Raw genomic sequence first — 17,570 nt, forward strand, 5'->3', positions numbered from 1 at the left:
GTTTTCCATGTCTTCCCAGCCAACACAGCTGAGGATCGTTATCGGGCATCATGCAGAGCTTGCTGATTAGCTGATCGTTTGAAACACCCGTGTTGGCTGTTTGAGACATGGAAAAGGGGTACTCGAGGACCGCGGTTGAGAACCACTGTGCTAGTATACCAAAGATGCCTTGTTAGTGAGGATAAAGATTGTATGAAAAGATGGATGTCGAGGATATCAAACAACCTATTACTATTAAATTGTGCTACTATTTGGCATGTGATGTTACACTAGTAATTTTTTAGACGCTACTAGTAGCATCAAAATCCTAATGTAGACGTGTGACAAGTCTGGAAATAGTGGGAAAACATTTTTTTTTTAAAGCAATGCAAAGTGTACCATAAATCCAAGGCACACTACAGCTTGGATAATATGAAAGACTGGATTTTTATTTTTTTTTTTAATCACAAATTGCACAGGAAACATACAATTATACACTACACAAATTTTATTGGAGTAGAGGGGAGAAAAACTTAATAGTACATGTCACTAACAATTAATTCTGGAAGAGACGCTCCTTATGAACAAGCAGTAATATCCACTTAATGCCCAACGTTATCCTTTTTTTCTTTCCCATTTTAAGTACAATTTTTACAGCACATATCACGTGAAACACTGCAATTATTTCACCCGAGGAAAATTGTTCTAGGATAAGTGTCTTAGTGATCCATGATCATAAAGTGCAAACATGACATTAAATACAATGCCGGCATGTTAATCAAAACCTAAAAATGGGAGGGGTGGATTGAGCTAACACTTTGAAACGAGCTGAAATGAAAGTGTTTATTTCTTTTCACCTACAGTACACAATTTACTTTATTCACAGTTACTGGATTTTAAAAGCACATTTACAGTTAGAATTATTTAAAAGCACTTGAGTGTGTCCAAAAATTTAAAAGTAACACAAAAAAACCTCATTTTAAATCATGCACAAATAGTGAGAAACTTATCCTTTAAAGACAGACAATCAGCCCTGAGACTTTCTGATTTCTTTTCTTCTCTAGGGATCCAGGAGATTCTAGGAGCGGGACTTGCTGACCCAGTGGTACTTATCGACGCGAGGCCCGGCGAAGGTGAACATGGCCCGGTAGGAATTGAAACCTTTGGAGCCCGGCAGCCGCTGTGGTGAGAGGGGAGCAATGGGGGCGAAAGGCAGGAAGGCATCCCCGCTGAATGGCTTCTTCTTGGGCTGGGTGAGCCATGTCTGGGGGGCGCCGGGAGCAAACTCGCTGAACTGACGGGAAAGAATGACCATGAAGGAGGAAAGGGGAGAAGAAAAAAAAAAAATTAAAAAATTAAAATTCCGTGACCTTTTCCAGACTTACAATGGTGGAAAATAAAGTACAAATACTTTACTATTGCTTTGTACTATTCTAAATCAGATTATAGATTCAATCCAGTAAATAAGAAAATTAAAAAAAAAAAATTGTTCAAGTTTCATTACATTGGAATCGGCTAAAATGCTTTAAAACAGGAATCACGGTGGGCACAAATGGTCAGCATAGAGCCCAGAAGGTCAAGTCCAAGTGTTTAAAGCATATGGGAACTGGAAGGAAAAAAAAAAAAAGTATGCCCAGTCTGTACTTTTACTCAGTTAAAAGGGGGCGGGGGACTACTTCCAGTGTTTACCTGTGCCGACTTACCCGGTAGACGCTATTTGGGTTGTTAACAGTTGGGATTGTTTTGGGCTCGGCACCAAGAGACGGGCTGGTGCTGCCGGCGGCGCCGGCGTCGTTGTTGTCGTCTTCCTCATCTGAAGAACTCTCCGAGGGCACGTCCAGGCCGGCGCGCTCCACCGCATCGTGGACTCGACGAGAGAACTGGCCGTCGGAGCGTCGGCTGCCGTCCAGCACTGAGATGGAGAAGGGGGCGCTGTGTTCGCCGTACCTGCCGCAGATGTCAAAGTTAACAATTAACTGTAAAAAAAAACAAACAAACACTCAACTGATTAAATTCAAGCAGCTGTTTAGATATTGAGAGAAACTTCCGGCTTGTTCTATACACAAAATGTCCACCAACCTGCACGCCACTTCGCCGGGGTCGACCCACACCGTGAGCTCCTGAGGCAAGCCCAGGTCTTCGTAGCGCACGCCACTTCTCTCACATGCCTTCTGAAGCACTGGATCCTTAAGTTGCATCCGGTTCATTCGCAGGCATCTGCAAAAATAAATAAATAAAATAAAAACTCCCAAGTTTTTTTTACAGCGACTTTCACAAACTGGGTCTAAGTATATAGAATTTACAAGGCCAAAACTTAGCATGGAAGCATTAGTGATAGCAAAATCGAAATTGTTTTGGTTTTCAATCGCGTTTCTAAATCTGCCTTCGAATCTCCATGTCACGTGATATTTGCCTTTCGCGTGCCATTATGCTTCAGCAAGTGAATGTAACCTTTTATAAAATCTAAATCCTACCATTGCACTACTGTATAAAATGTCTTAAATCTGAAATATATGCAAACTAAGTATACTTCGTATGTACAATAATTTGCCCTGGCTGTTGACTAATTACTCCACGTGATAAAATAATCTTTCGAGCACAGTGGTTGTAACGCACCCGAATAATGGATTGAGAATAATGCGTTATGTAGCCGACCCCGGTTCAATTCCCGGTCCTGGAGTTATGATTTTGAAACTTAAGACGCCCTGTCGCAAAATAAATAAAGCCTTTGAAATGTACAAGTTAGATTAAATGTGATAGTACATAGGTCTCATCAAAGCATAAAAGTCATGTTGAAGAAATGATCTATTTCAAAAGGCAAAATTAAAAACAAACTGCAACAAAAAACCTTATTTGTACTTCTATACATATTTTGACAGGGTGGGGGCTATTCAGTTTTTGTCTCCTATGATATTATTTGTCTCTTATGGCGTCCATTACAATTATAGTATATGCCGATTGCCAGTTGTGTAAAATACGTGATGACACACATCCAATAGTTATTTCCTTACTGGGGTGCTGGCAACACTGATTTACTGTTTGAATGTAATATTTTACAATTGGCCACCAGATGTCGCTGTGGGGAGATGTTTCGAACGTTCCAAAAGATCGATTCTTTTTCCTAAATCAATTGTTCCAAATGATTCGATCATTTCAATGTTCCGTTTCTGCCATCCCTAGGAAGCATACCTATGGCCCTGCCCCTTGGTGGGCACGTAGGGGTGCCAGTGGTTCTTGTAGCTCTCAAACAAGGCCGACGTGAGCGCGGCGGCGAAGCGTTCACGGCTGTCGTTGTCCAGACATCCGTAACGCTTGACCAGGCGGCCCACGAAAAATACGGCGGCGGCGATTTCCTCCTTCATAGCGTCGCTTGAAATCAAAAACACCTTATAGGAGAAGACTGTTTCTCTGCTAAAACATGGTGACGCGATAAATAAAAAAAAACACGTAGGCTGCTCCTACAACAAAAAAGTAAAAGTTAAGAAGATAGAGAATTTGCACAGCTCAAGCAAACATATTTGCTGTTGGAGCTCCACAGAGAAGCCAGCCTTCTTGTTTTAAACTTAATTTGACTGCAGTTGCAAGTCTGTTGTGGAGCAGCCAACACCTGTAGACACTTGATTTAATTGACATGGGCGGAGCAAACCATCTGATTGGTTCAATAGCAGGAATGTTCTGCCCATACTTCCATTTGACTATTTCCATTTATCAATAAAAAAAATATATATATATATATATATTTTGTAATAAAAATGCTTTTATTTAAAAACAATGTTCAGGTATTATTTAGAATTTTGGGGGAATTATTACATTTTTAATAATTTACCATTTCAGTTGCAGTCATTGGACTACTATTTTCACAACAAACAACCAGGATGAAACTTTTATTTATTTTTTTAGATTTGCGACATTGTAAACATATATTAATAACAATTGAATAGTTAAAAAAAAATTAAAAATTAAGCAATTCTCAAGTTCCTTTTTGCTGTAGTATAAGAGAGACATATGGATGCAAACAAGATAAGGACATTGCCTGTCTATGGCGTTTTGCATGGTTTATAAGCATTAAGCTAAGGCTATGATATGGATATGTTGTTGTTTTTAATACACATTACCGCATCGTCTGATTCATCAACAAAGGGGGGGAGGAAAAAAAAGATTGGATTCATTCATTTTTATTATTTGGAGTGTACATGGATTGAAGCTATTCTTTGACAAAAGAAATCAATTTAAAAAAATCGCACATTCAAAACCTCCACCATAAAACCCCTCCATTTAGACAAGCACAAAAATAAAACCAACACCACCAACAAATAACTGAGCAGATAAATTCTTAAATTTAGTGTGGCCTTCATAAAAACATTTCAATGACCTATTATCGTATATTTCAGTTATTTTATTCAATACAACAAAAGGCAAAAGGTGCTTTAAATAGTAACAATCAAAAATCAGAAAACGGTTTAAAAAAAAAGGCCAATAATTGATCCTTTTTTTTCTTTGCATGATGTAACTAAAGGAATGAATGACTGGCGCGAAAGTGACGTGCCTGATTGAGAAAACTAACTGCTCCCTAACGTGTGAGCGTTCAATGTATAGAACGACTGTATGAAGTCGAGCGGGAATGAAAACAGCGTCAATTTAAGTGTATTTGACAACAAAAGCAAGAGTCAACCCACTCGTGAAAATGTGCCACAAACAATAATCATTAAATAAGAAACTGCACTCTGTGACAAACACGCACAACTACACAAGGCTTGGTTGGGTAACAAAAACGGAAATTATTCAGTCAAAAGTGAGGAATTTTTGATGTTTTTGGTACCATACAAGTGTCCTAAAATCCACATTCATTTGGATTGTGGTGCGCTCAAGTTTACATATCTCAAAAACAGCAAAAACATCCCTGGGTCAATTTGACACGGGATGTCAGAAACTACATTCATAATACACTTATTAACAAGTCAAGCAGATTAAATTTCACAACCCAGAATTTTTTCTAACTTTTTTCTTATTTAACTTAATCTGAGGTTGCCTAGTTTTAAACTTGTTTCGGATTATTTTCATTATTTCCCATGTGGAAAAATGTTTGCCTTATTTTAGTAGGGATTTTTTTTTTTTTACTCTGTTGTTGTGGTGGTTGAAGAGTAAGCGTTTTACATACTTTTTATTGGACAGCAAACCAAGTAGTCTCTCATCTCATGCCATGTTGGGACTTCTTCTCACAGTTTAACATGGCAATCGTTGGAAAACTCCAACATATTTGGTCTTGAATGTATCTCTGAGTTTTTTCAGTTTTATTACGTGTTAAAGTGTAAGTCAACCTTAAACATTTCTTGACAAAAATATGTTATATGTGACCTGACCTCCCTCTGACATTACATTTATGGAATACAAGTTAAGCAGCAAAATCCAGCCGTTTTTATCCATCTCAGGCGGCGGCCATTTTGCCACTTGCTGCCGACTGAAGATGACATCAATGTTGCTCAGGGCTCAGGCAACAACCAATCACAGCTCACCTGTTTTTTGAACCCAATCTGTGATTGGTTGTTACCTGAGACCTGAGCAACTGTGATGACAGCAAGTGGCAAAATGGCCGCCCCTAAAATGGATAAAAACGGCTGGATTTTGCTGCTTAACTCATATTCCACCAACACAATATTAACCAGATAGTTAGACCAGTGGGGCTGCAAAGAACATAATATTGTCAAAAAAATTTGGGGGGTTGACTTCCAATTTAATGTTACAAACTAAACTTGTAAAATTAAACTAAATTAGGTCTGTTTGTGTGAAACCAAGTCTGACAAACCGCATCTTTTAACAAACGCGGTACACATCATTAAGACGTCACGTGGTTGGCCAATTTGATTACGCAAGCCAAGGACGCTCACATCTACACTTTTCTGTGACTCTTCCAGTCTCTGTTGCAACCTGCTGATGACATTCTAAGACCAGCTACGAGAATTACAACGTGAGAGGTGGGAAAGGAGAAGTGGCAGTAAAACAGGCAAAAATGCAGATGTTGTCAGCAACAGGGACGCAAAAACAGTGGAAGAATCACAGACATTTTGGGAATAGGCAATACTGATTAAAACTACTTTTGGCACATTTGGCCCTCCTTTCTAGTCATGACCCGCAAAAACCTTAAAGCACACAATTCATGTAACTGCTGTGTTTCTATCAGTATCACAGCAAAACTTTGGCTGAGCTTGACGCTCATGTTGGACTTTTTTCCGCTTCTAGAATCTCTGGCCAACAAACATCAATTAAAGTATGGCACCTTACCGTTAAGTTCTTGTAACTGAAGGACGACGGCCCTTTAGAATGCATTTCAAGCCTCGGAGATGCACGTAACATTTTTGAAAAAAAAAGAAAAAAAGAGATGAGGTTTAAACTCACCTGGTGTGCAGCGGTAACCAGGTTCTAACACTCTCCCTTTCCCTGCTGCTAAACCCCTGCTAAAAATAGCTGCCTGGTCTCAGTGCTTAACGACTGTGGTGAAAACAGAATCAGTCACCCATAAATAAAGAGCAAAAAATTACATGAGGTGTTGGGAAGTTGGCTGATGCTGTGGTTGACTTGCTGGTAAAGGAGTGTGAGTATGGACTGGTGCCACAACCCTCAAAATGCTGCTGCTCCTCTTTCTTCTTCTTCGTCTCCTCAATAGGCTGAATGGCCGACACAGTCCGACAGATCAGCGCTGCCCCGACTCGCACTCAGCGCTTACAACGGGAGCTTCTTCAGCTGTTCGAAGGTGATGAAGAACTGAGAGGCAGGTGAAGGAAAATAAGCGGAAAAAGCTGCTATTTTATATGTTGTTTAAAAAAACATCAACAACACTACTAACCTCCCATACCAGCACCAAAATTCATTTAATTCCCCCTTTAACACATCCTTTATGAAAATTTGTTGAAATAAGTAGTGCTTCTTTTAATATATATTTTAAATTTAACTAGGGCTGGATATTGATTCTAATTTCTTCAATCGATTCGAGTTCTGTTTCGATTTGATTTAGATTTTTCCCGATATCATTCAATTCAGTTCAGTTCAATCGATTAATTATGGAACATACATTTTTCTTAAATGTCAAGGACATTATAAAAATTCCACAAATATTACATTTTACAATAAAGTAAATTTTGCAGAGGCAGCAACTGGTCAAATAATTTAGTTCATTGATTAAAGTAACACGTGTTATTAAAAAAAATAACATTGACATCAGCAAGAATGAAATAAAAATATTTTCATAATTCTAAATCAAAATTGTAAATATAAACTAAAAATATCCAAAATTTGTCTTAAAGTGCAATAGGTCATGTCTTTCATAAATGTAAGAAAATACTTATAAATTCACGTGAACAGTAAATTTCAAGTTCACCTTTAAAATCCTATTTTCTTACGAATTTATGGGGAAAAAAATTATATTTAAATAATCGATTCATGGTTTTACAAATCGATATTGGGCACCAAAAGGAAAATTGATTTAATATCAATTAGTAGATTTTTTCTAAACCCAGCCCTAAAATTTACTTTATATTTTGGTTTACAAGATAGTAATATACAGTATATGCCTAGAAACCCCACCGATATTACACACTGTGTTTATGAAGGCACATTCTTGACAACTGTTATGTAAAATAATTATTTAGCATATTTTAACATAAGTTTATACTATATTGAGGACACCTGTATTTTCCCTAACAATGGGGTTTTCACTTCTTGTACATGAAGCAATATCAAAGTGACCTTGATTGATAAGCCTGCTCGGAACAGACTGCTTGCTTTCCTCTCTAGCTTACCCTCAGTTTCTCCCCCAAAAAACCCTAACCAGGCAGCAAAAAGAATCTACCCATGATTCTTACTGCGCACTCTCTCACAGGCCACTATCTTGTAGACTGCTCTGTTAGACTTGTGTATATTAGGTTTCATTCATCTCGCCTAACTGCGGAAAATTCCACAACACAACGCATAGTTCTAAATCAAGATAGATGGAGACGGTGGGGGATTGACTTGTAATAAAGACACCTTTCACCTAAATTGCAAACATATAACATGTACTTACCTGAGTGAATGCACACAACACCCTCAAATGCAAACAATGCAAAGGATACGATAATGTTCCAAGGCCCCAGCCGCAGCCAGTTGGGCCAGAATCCTTTATAGAGCGCGAAGAAGCCCTCATTTCTCCACGTCTGCATCACGCCATCCAGCGTGCCTTTGTACATGGGAGCCCCCGACAGCACCCGCTGATTCATCATGCGCGTACGCACCACGTCTACGGGGTTGGAGGCCAGCGCCCCCGCCAGGCCGCATGTGAAACTTGAACTGCACACACACACAAAAAAAGGTGTAGTGAGATAAACTGAAGATTCAAGCAGAAGTACTGAGACTATCAAACAGTTTTACATGAAGTGCGTCAAAATGGTGTCGCCCATGACGCCGGATCGGAGGAGGTGCTTCTTTGTGATGTCGTAGACGGGAAGTTCAACTCCAACGACGATGGCGGCCCGCTGCGCCGTGGGAATGACGCCCTGAGGAACACAAAGACATAACTTTAACTTGGAAAATGGTTTCAAGGGCTTTCTAATTGGTGCTCGCTCACTCACTCGCCACAGGCCTTTGGTGCCCTCCGTCTGGTAGATGTTGATGAAGTTGGACATCATGCTGCCTTGCAGCAGACTGCCCTGCGCTTGCATTCGGATCTACAAATCAAATTTTTTTCTTCAATTTTCCATTAAATATATATACAAAATATGCATACGAGGTGCAGGTGTTATTTTTGTCCACTTGGGATCTTGACCTTTAGGACGTCCGTGGGATTGGCCAGGGAGGACGACAGGACACCCGAGACCACTCCGCAGAAGACGTTGATGACCATGGTCTCGTCTGTGAAACAAGCAAACATGTGTATGTATATATATATTTTTTTTTTTTTAAGTACTGTATAGTCTTAATCACCTTCTGGGTGACTGACAAAAAGCCTCTTCAGGGAGTTATACGTTCCGATCTTGATGGTGCCGTAAGACGCTTGTCTCAAGAGTGCAGGCGAGATCCTGCAACAAGGAGAGATCAGACATTTTTTCACAATTTCAAAGATCTTCCAGGTGTTTTTATAACATGCCCGTACAGTTGACATTCCAAGCTGTTCTACAAAGCTTGCTGGAATTAGCCTGTTTTGAAGGGGCGGTTTTGTCTCATGCAAGTAAGACACTGCTCTCCTTGCTCCTCTACTGTGGGGCCAATTCCAAATACTTCTATGAGGAACTGCTTCTTCTAGCCCAAAGCACAATGAACAATTTGACATTGCAGCTCTGCTTAGCTTAGAGAGCTCAAAGTCCTTTACCCTGAGTAGAGCGCCCGGATGCCCTCCTCTTTGCCGATCCTGAACAAGGCGTGGAACATGCCTCTGTAGCGCACTTCCGTGTACTGGGACTGACCCTGCACCTGGAGCCGCGTCTTTGTCAGGTCGATGGGGAACGTGCCTAAGAATAGAAATACATTATGATCAATTGTAATGAGGTGACAATACAGGACAAATAAAGTGTGTATGGTATGTGCGATGGCACTGCAGATGTGTTTTCAACCCTCGTTACATTTCTTTGGTACACTAGACATGCTAATGAGTCAATATGACCAACTGCATGTTTAACTATATTTAAAACAACAACTACCTTGGCACATTCATCAGCTAAAGCAGCACAATGTCCAATGAATCAAAGCAACAACAACAACAAAAGTAGCACAAACTTTTGAACAACCGGGTACAATATTACAGAATGCTATTTTTCTTATTGAAAACACTTTCCCCCAATTTTTTTGGAGGTTTGTGGGTGAGGCTGGAACAGATAAGTAGCATTTCAATTCATTTTAATGAGGAAAGTTGATTTGAGAATATGTTGAGGCATCAGTTTACTAGCAAATTCAAATGTCAAACATAAGAAAAATAATAAAATTAGCAATTTGAAAAAAATAGATGACAATATACGATCTAAAAAGAAACATTTTGATCCACTGTTGGGTGAACATATTTACCATAATAATTCAATATATATTTTATGTTGTACATTTTACAAATAATGTTCTTGTGTTTTTAAACTTTGAAATGAACCAATTTGGCCTACAACACAAAAGAAGCATGAATTGAATTTAATATATTTATTGTTCATTTAAAACCTGCCTGACAAGATTACATTCAATTCATGACTATTTTTGTAAACTAATAACACCGCTTTTGCATTGGACAGGTGTAACATCTAAAATTCCTTTTATTCCATATAAAAGCCAATTGCCTTGTCACCTACCGAATTCTGCGACGATCGAGGCCATCCCGCCGTAGATGAACGGCTTCCAGTTCAGGTTGGCCATCTCTGCCGTGGGGGCTCCAGCTACTGCGGCTGCGGCTGCGGCTGCTTCTGCCTGCTGCAGCCCGGCCAGGAACAACAGCAAGCCGCCCAGGCACAGGTCCACGCAGCAGCGCTGTGACAGCAGGCGAACAAGCACGGCAAAAAACATGATGCTACCGAGCTCCGCAGGGGCTCCCTCATCAGCATCAGCACCCGAAAGTGCACTGCGGCCGGAAACTGACGCGGGGAGTCGTCACGGCGGCCGCATTGCTGCTATTGGCTGTCAGCAATGTCAATCAAACGAGGACACGGTTCTATTGGAGGAGTACGAACCTTATCGAAAAACTGTATAAAATAACACAAATTTGTTTGTTTTATTCTAATTATTTAACGAATACAAGTAAATATTAAATCTGTCCATAATATACTCGCATGCGACCGACAGTAGACGCGACACGTCGTCACACTGGCTCGTCGCTACTATTGGCTATCAACCATGTCAATCAAATGTTTCCGCGATTCTAGTGGAGGAGGCGAACCTTAACCGAACGAGCGTCGAATGGAACACGGAGTTCTTTATGAAGTCACATCTGACAACAAACCCGCCGAATACACAATAATGTTTTAACGTTAAGATTTTTTCATTTGGTTGGCATTTTACTGCATAATTAGAAGCATTCACATGGAACGCCGTCGTAGTGAGTTAGCTTTTGTCGGCTAGCACTTTCTAGGGATTACTAGCCTGTTGGATCTCTTCCAAATACTCGCCGGTACAAATAAATTTTATTTACCCACCTGGAGGAAGTGGATAAAATCCACAAACTGCTACTTCTCTCGCTTTTCCATGACTCGAGACACACGCAGGGTTTACTCCAACGGAGCGAAAAACAAAAAACTTGTTCGCCGTTCGCTCTCGGCTAGTGTACAATTAAGCTAATGTCAAGTGGAACGGAAGCGACACGGCCTGGATTTCCGGGTTACACTTTCAAAATAAAACGACGTCCGGTGCAAGGTCATGAGAATATCGAAGTGAAATGGTGTCATTCGTTGTTAATTCACAGAATAAAAACTATTGATGCTATTGTACAAGGTGATAGAAAGGAGTGCGAGTGCTGTGTGACGTGATGGTTACACACAAGTTTCAAAATAAAAGCTCAAGTGACATTCCTGCCACACCAGTAAGCGCAAGGTCAATATCACGTTAAAACGTGATAATTTTATTTTAAAGAAGTAAGTTTCACCTTATAACGTAATAATTTTCAAATTTTATTGCGATAAGTGTGTTTAACGTGATAATGTAAAAATTTTTAACGTTTTGATGTTTAAGTTTCACATTCTAACGTGATAAATAACGTCGTACGTTTCACGTTTTAACATGATCATTTCCATTTGTTAATGTGATAAGTTTCACATTTTTTGTGGCAATTTTCACATTTTAATATGACATGCTTCACATTTAATGAGATACTTTTCATGTCTGAATATGATTTTCGCGTTTTAATGTGATACGTTTTATTTTCAATATAATTTTCATTTTTGAATGTGGCAAGTTCCACATTATGTTGTGGTGAGTTTCATGCTTTATGTGGGTTCACTTTATTTCTCCTTTAAATCTAGACGAAGAGATGTTTAAATAAAGCTGAAAAACATACAAACCAAATATTTGACCGTCTTCGCTTATTGTAATTCAAATAATGACAATAGTTACAAGAAAACAGCGAGGGTGTTTTATTGAGTTAAAAACAACATGACAAAAGAATCCCACAGCAGCAGGAAACAGCACTTTTCCTATAGTGGACTATGATCATCATCTTTCCACATTTTCTGCTGTCGTCACTCATTCCTAGTCGGGATTCACAGAAAGTTGCGCAGCAGGTGTGTGAACCTCTTGGAAAGCTGCTGGAACAGCGACATCAGGTTGCTATGGTGACAGAGAGTAAACATGGGAGATATTTGGTGGGAAAGAAAATGTGAGCATCTTAAAGGCAAGCACCGTTTCAAAATGTCAATTTGAACTCACAAAGAATAAAAAACAAAACATCATTTTGTGTGTGTGTGGGGGGGGGAATCAGCGAGTATGTGAGTTTGTGGGTGCCGAACTACGAGTTAGCGGGGGTCGAGTGGGGGTATACCTAATAAAGCGACCAAGTCTCACCGTGGTCCAGCCGAGGTTCCGCTGTTTTGTTTGCGCTGACCGCAGAAGAGCTTGGCCGCACGCTGAACCCAGTACACCAGCACAGCCAGCAGCGGGCTTTTCACAGACATCTTTAGTCTGTAACACAAGCGGAAACTGATGCACTGATGCCCATCACTCATTTACGCGTCATGCTAAGCGGATGCCAATATGCTAATATTCTTTTATTAATAATCTTTTTTTTATATTTTGATAATTAACAGACAGTTCCAGCAACATATCTGAAACCAATTAGGCTAAGCAGTATTATTACTATAGTACAACAGTAATAGTAGAAAAACAACTTCCTGCTTCTTCTCCATTATACGTTGAATTCAAAGGATGAGTAGTTTTTTGGTCTTATCAGAGCAAATTTTTAATACGAAGGAAATACTATCACTTCCTGTTCGATCTCAATTATGTGACTGTCAAAAGGGTGAGTAATTTTACTTTGAAGTTTAATAATATATATTTATTTATTTATTCATTACAAATTAATTCATGTATTTTAATTGTTTTCATATATCTATCCATTTCTATTGATACCTATTTCTTATATATAGGCCTATTACAGTGTTTTAATATTATTTTATACTCAATTCAATTTTATTTATAAAGCAATGTAAAAAAAACATCGCAGATTGAACGTCGCACCCTAACAAACAGCACACTACAACACTCTCTGCTTACCGATTCCTCCTCAGGAAAAGATCCTCTTGCTTAAAAAAAAAGGGATGTCAGCAAGTAGGCGTTGTCCCAGGGTGTAAACAGAACCCAAAGTGGAACCCAAACCTCGTGCCCACGGCCCACGATAAACTGCTGAGGCTGGCACTTTTCAAAAGGTCCTGAAAGGTCCAGCGGCGCTTGGATAACATCGATGCATTGTGTCAAATGTGGCAGGGGCTATTTATGTGTTTTGGGGACGGGGAGGAGTGGGTGACAGGTTGATAAAAAGTTCTCAGGTTGATGTGACGCCTTGAGTCCAAGTCATGTAAAGCTGATAAACGAAATGACACCACCAATGAGGCAGTCAAAAGTCAATTCATGATTTTTTTTTTTTTAAGCATACTGTATGTTAACAGCTTCTGTCTTTTGTTTGGAATTGATTAGCATTAGCCTTGTTTAAGTTTATCAAATAAATATTAAATCAAATGTATGCTCAAAAAGAAAAAAAAAATACAGTGGTGCACTCAAAAACCACCAACAATTTTGTTTGTGATTTTTTAAATTAAAAAAAGTTACAATACGCAGTTAAGAAAATGGTTGGGTGGATGGAACACTGTAAAGTATAACATATAGCAATGACATAATAAAGTATCATTTTAACAATTGAACATTTTTGTATTGTGATTTCACGCGATTTCATCGCAAATTCACAATAGATATTGTGCTGCTCCTTCTGTTGTGCCCGACTTGGCCACCAGGGAGCAGTAAAATATACGCTGTACATTATAATATATACACAAAGAAGAATACAAATCTATAGCCTCATGAGTATGGTCTCTTTGCACAAATCCACTACTTCCTGAACTCAGCACCACTCCTTCATTTCTTGTATTTCATGATTGGACAAACTGATTAATCCAGGTATGCCTGACCTCAGTAACCACGACGACAATGGCCAGACACACCTGGATTAATCAGTTTGTCCAATCATGAAAGACAGGAAATGAAGGAGTGGTGCTGAGTTCAGGAAGTAGTGGATTTGTGCAAAGAGCCCATTGCTACAGTATATTGTATGCCTAAATGCCGATAGCAAAATAAATAATGTCCTATCTAAAAAAAAAAAAAAAGTACTTATTTGTAAAATCTTTAAAAAAAAAAAAAAAAAACAATAAAAAAAAAACATGCAGAATGTTTCAGTCAGGCAATCCTGCCAAAATAAGGGTATAATTTTTAATTTAAAAAAATAAAAATAAAATACTGTGCTCTGAGGATAGATAAAATTAACATAGAAGCATAGAACCATTTTAAATCATGACTTTAATTCCTTTTTTTGTTGTTGCTAAATCACAATTTATCATGGAAATCCTTTAACGTTCGGTCTTTCACGCGAGGCGGTGAAAAAAACATCATTAGCCATATCTGTTTGTGTGTGAAGCAGAGTGGAAAATGTCCCGTAATGGCAAATGTCTCTCTTGAGGGCGGGCGGGAGTAAAGTAGGTCTGGCAGGTTGTACTTTAACTCAAGCTGCTGTTTTTTTTTTTAAAACGACTCAACCAGACTGAATCCGAGGGACGCGAGGATGTTGGAAAAAGCTCCATTTAATTAAGGTGCTGGCTGGCGGATGGCGGCAGGAGTGCACGCGTTGCTAAAGCTGGCAGCGTCTAGATTACGAGAGGACTAGAGCGAGCATGACTCCTGGCGAGGTGAGGCCGCGGGTGACGGGTTTCATCTTGAGCGTGGCCTCCTGCCTCATCGTGGGCACCAACCTCCTGGTGGCCGCCGCCCTCCTGCGCCTCCTTGCCAAGAGGTGCAGCCAGAGCTGGTGCTTCGTTCTCAACCTGGCCCTGGCCGACACCCTGGTGGGCTTGGCCATCACCGGTCTGGCTACAGAGGACTTTGGGACCAACGTCACCTCAACGGACTACCACTACCGTCAAGGTGGCGGGAACTTGACGTCTCCTGCTCCGGGAAAGAACCGCTGTTTGATGCGGATGGCCTTTGTGATGTCGCCCTGCACGGCGTCCATTTTGTCCATGTTTCTGATCTCGCTGGACCGCTACGCTGCCATCAAGGTGCCCCTGAGGTACTCCAGGTTCTCTGGAATGGGGACAGCGGTCGGGTCACTGGTGGCTCTTTGGGCTTGTTCGGTCATTGTGGGATTCTTACCAGGTAAAATCAGAGTTAAATCAGTCAGTATGTTTCGATTTGCAGAACCTTAGATTTACGCAGTACCTAAGACTTCTATTTGGTATTTTGAATTCTCTTAATTTCATATCATTTATTTTAGCTGCACTGCTGGATGGTAGATTTTTTTTGTCCAATCAGATTTCAGCTTCTATGTTATATAGATTACTAATGTGGGTGTTTCTTTAAAGGGGAAGTCAACCTTAAAGTAGCACTAAGGAACTTTTCAACCTTAATAAAATATTGTCATAACTCTTTCGGTGAAACATTGACTTAACACTAGTTGAATGATACCTTGGGGGCCTGTATCATTTTTACTGGCACTAAGCAACTTTGAGGAGTATGGTAGGAACACTGCCACACATAAAACTACAAATGTGTTGACTGCTTTATGGCATACGTCACTTCCCCCTTCCCCTATTCATTACAAAAACTGAAAATAATTTGAATGTCGTCGCACGAAAAAAATGACGCAATGAGCTTGTCCTCATGGGAAATGTGGTCTTCCTTCAGGCATAACATTACCGCTTTTGTCCATACAGTGGCGCGATTATCAGCAAAAACTGAAAGTTCCTTAGTGTTGCTTTAAACATTTCTTGACAATAATATGTTGTATGTGACCTAACTAGTCTAAACATGACATTCTGATTAATATTCCATTTGTGGAATATGAGTTATGAAACAAAATGCAATCGTTTTTATCCATCTCACGGGGCGGCCATTTTGCCACTTGCTGTTGACAGAAGTTAACATCACAGTTGCTCAGGTCTCAGGTAACAACCAATCACAGGTCCGCTTCAGAAAACAGGTGAACTCTGATGATGACATCACAGTTGCTCAGGCAACAACCAATCACAGCTCACCTGCTTTCTGAAGCTGAGCTGTGATTGGTTGTTACCTGAGACCTGAGCAACTGTGATGTCATTTTCACTTGACAGCAAATGGCAAAATGGCCGCCTTCTGATGTTGATAAAAACGGCTGGATTTTGCTGCTTAACTCATTCCACTGATGCAATATTAACCAGAACGCCGTATTAAAACTAGTGGAGCTGCATAGAACATATTGTTGTCCATTTTTGGGGGGGTTGATTTCCTGTTTAAGATTTCAACGTCCTAACCACTCATCCTCTCTTGACATCCTCAGTGATGGTCCGCCAGCTGCAGACAGACGGCTACGGTGGCCTGTGTGCCTTCTTCTCCGTCATCTACCCGACGGGCATCATCGTCCTGTTCAGCGTCTGCTTCTTCCCCGTCCTCTCCGTGTTTGTCTACATTTACATGGACATCCTCAAGATTGCCTGCGGCCACCAACGGCAGATTTTCCAGATCAGCCAGGCGGGATCTCGGACCGCCGCCGCCGCCCACCACCAGTGGCCCCAAGCGAGGAGCCGGTACTGGAGCCACGTCAAGGCCCTGAGGACCGTGGCCCTGCTGGTGGGCTGCTTCCTGACCCTGTGGTGCCCCTTCTTCGTGGTGAGCATCGTGCAGCTGCTGTGTACGAGCTGCCAGCTCATCACGGTTTTGGAGAACCACCTGTGGCTGCTGGGCATGTCCAACTCGCTCATCAACCCGTTAGTGTACGCCTGTTGGCAGAGGGAGGTGAGGACGCAGATAGCAGACATTTTTGCGTGCCTGGCGGGAAGGGGGGCGGCACATGGACCGGTTTTGAATGTTGGGGATCGTCAGTCGCATGCGCAGACTTGAACTGGTGGCTGAACTCTGCAATTCCATATCTTTGGAGCTCGGACCGTCTTACTTTTGGCAAGAGACGACGCTTCCATGTCATTTAACCAACCACCAACCAGATTCAAACCCAGAACCCTTTGACTGTGAGACAGATTTACTAACTACATACTCCAACGACGTGTCACCACCACCAATTGGTTGTGTCTTTCAAAAGTACATCCAATTCGTACATGAACTGATTCACAGTAAGACTCTTTTACTGGAGATAACAAACCCAAGCGCCTCAAGGTTTATCTAAAGGTTTTCGTATGTCTAGTTGATTATTCAGTCATGGAAATGTCCTGGTTTGCTTCACTCTCAATAAATCTGCCACCAGACCACATGAACAAGGCTCGGCTTGGATACATATTGACTTAAGTGTGACTGCCAGCTGCAGTGTCTATGTAATCTAATCAGGCAAGGCAAGATACGTAATATACCCTAATTCAGTGTTACTTGCCATTTCAGAAGGGTCATGTAAGCAGAAAAAAATGCCCAAATCGAAG

The 17,570-nt window shown here is 40.6% G+C and overlaps 3 protein-coding genes and 1 long non-coding RNA gene across 7 annotated transcripts; 1 reads left to right on the forward strand and 3 right to left on the reverse strand.

Moving 5' to 3' along the window:
* Positions 1 to 808: 808 nt before the first annotated feature.
* LOC144036156 (maternal B9.15 protein-like) lies at positions 809 to 3,572 on the reverse strand. Of its 2 annotated transcripts, none has more exons than XM_077546547.1 (4): positions 3,169 to 3,572; positions 2,059 to 2,196; positions 1,683 to 1,926; positions 809 to 1,268 (listed from the first exon to the last, which is right to left on the reverse strand). In XM_077546547.1, the coding sequence occupies exons 1-4, from the start codon at positions 3,339 to 3,341 to the stop codon at positions 1,089 to 1,091; spliced, it is 735 nt and encodes a 244-aa protein (XP_077402673.1). In that variant the 5' UTR covers positions 3,342 to 3,572; the 3' UTR covers positions 809 to 1,088. The 2 variants fall into 2 exon arrangements, with proteins under 2 accessions (XP_077402673.1, XP_077402672.1); XM_077546546.1 differs by having other exon boundaries at positions 809 to 1,273; positions 3,169 to 3,570.
* A 566-nt stretch (positions 3,573 to 4,138) lies between these two features.
* On the reverse strand, positions 4,139 to 11,282 carry slc25a14 (solute carrier family 25 member 14). 3 transcript variants are annotated; one of them, XM_077546539.1, is made up of 8 exons: positions 11,112 to 11,282; positions 10,275 to 10,449; positions 9,317 to 9,455; positions 8,932 to 9,026; positions 8,774 to 8,859; positions 8,380 to 8,675; positions 8,085 to 8,298; positions 4,139 to 6,738 (listed from the first exon to the last, which is right to left on the reverse strand). In XM_077546539.1, exons 2-8 carry the CDS (start codon positions 10,336 to 10,338, stop codon positions 6,697 to 6,699), a joined length of 936 nt encoding a protein of 311 aa, XP_077402665.1. In that variant the 5' UTR covers positions 10,339 to 10,449; positions 11,112 to 11,282; the 3' UTR covers positions 4,139 to 6,696. The 3 variants fall into 3 exon arrangements, with proteins under 3 accessions (XP_077402665.1, XP_077402664.1, XP_077402663.1); XM_077546538.1 differs by lacking the exon at positions 11,112 to 11,282 and having other exon boundaries at positions 8,380 to 8,504; positions 8,580 to 8,675; positions 10,275 to 10,553; XM_077546537.1 differs by lacking the exon at positions 11,112 to 11,282 and having other exon boundaries at positions 10,275 to 10,555.
* Positions 11,283 to 12,020: 738 nt separating this feature from the next.
* LOC144036157 (uncharacterized) lies at positions 12,021 to 13,393 on the reverse strand. Its single transcript, XR_013288596.1, has 3 exons — positions 13,180 to 13,393; positions 12,472 to 12,588; positions 12,021 to 12,237 (listed from the first exon to the last, which is right to left on the reverse strand). It is a non-coding gene; the product is annotated as an uncharacterized LOC144036157 (long non-coding RNA).
* Positions 12,626 to 17,500, forward strand: gpr119 (G protein-coupled receptor 119). Its single transcript, XM_077546541.1, has 3 exons — positions 12,626 to 12,925; positions 14,713 to 15,324; positions 16,484 to 17,500. Exons 2-3 carry the CDS (start codon positions 14,844 to 14,846, stop codon positions 17,041 to 17,043), a joined length of 1,041 nt encoding a protein of 346 aa, XP_077402667.1. The 5' UTR covers positions 12,626 to 12,925; positions 14,713 to 14,843; the 3' UTR covers positions 17,044 to 17,500.
* Positions 17,501 to 17,570: the final 70 nt, after the last annotated feature.

The sequence above is a fragment of the Vanacampus margaritifer genome, chromosome 16 (assembly GCF_051991255.1).
Source record: "Vanacampus margaritifer isolate UIUO_Vmar chromosome 16, RoL_Vmar_1.0, whole genome shotgun sequence".
NCBI lineage: Eukaryota > Metazoa > Chordata > Actinopteri > Syngnathiformes > Syngnathidae > Vanacampus > Vanacampus margaritifer.

What these genes read in the sequence shown, in the direction of transcription:
- LOC144036156 (XM_077546546.1), bottom strand. Translation starts at nt 3,341, where the DNA reads ATGAAGGAGGAAATCGCCGCCGCCGTATTTTTCGTGGGCCGCCTGGTC. An exon ending in CCCGGCGAAGTGGCGTGCAG is followed by an intron (nt 1,927 to 2,058) that starts GTTGGTGGACAT and finishes CATCTGCGGCAG; the next exon opens with GTACGGCGAACACAGCGCCC. An exon ending in ACCCAAATAGCGTCTACCGG is followed by an intron (nt 1,274 to 1,682) that starts GTAAGTCGGCAC and finishes CTTTCCCGTCAG; the next exon opens with TTCAGCGAGTTTGCTCCCGG.
- slc25a14 (XM_077546537.1), bottom strand. Translation starts at nt 10,485, where the DNA reads ATGTTTTTTGCCGTGCTTGTTCGCCTGCTGTCACAGCGCTGCTGCGTG. An exon ending in CTCGATCGTCGCAGAATTCG is followed by an intron (nt 9,456 to 10,274) that starts GTAGGTGACAAG and finishes TTCTATTCTTAG; the next exon opens with GCACGTTCCCCATCGACCTG. An exon ending in ATCCGGGCGCTCTACTCAGG is followed by an intron (nt 9,027 to 9,316) that starts GTAAAGGACTTT and finishes TCCTTGTTGCAG; the next exon opens with GATCTCGCCTGCACTCTTGA.
- gpr119 (XM_077546541.1), top strand. Translation starts at nt 14,844, where the DNA reads ATGACTCCTGGCGAGGTGAGGCCGCGGGTGACGGGTTTCATCTTGAGC. An exon ending in CATTGTGGGATTCTTACCAG is followed by an intron (nt 15,325 to 16,483) that starts GTAAAATCAGAG and finishes TGACATCCTCAG; the next exon opens with TGATGGTCCGCCAGCTGCAG.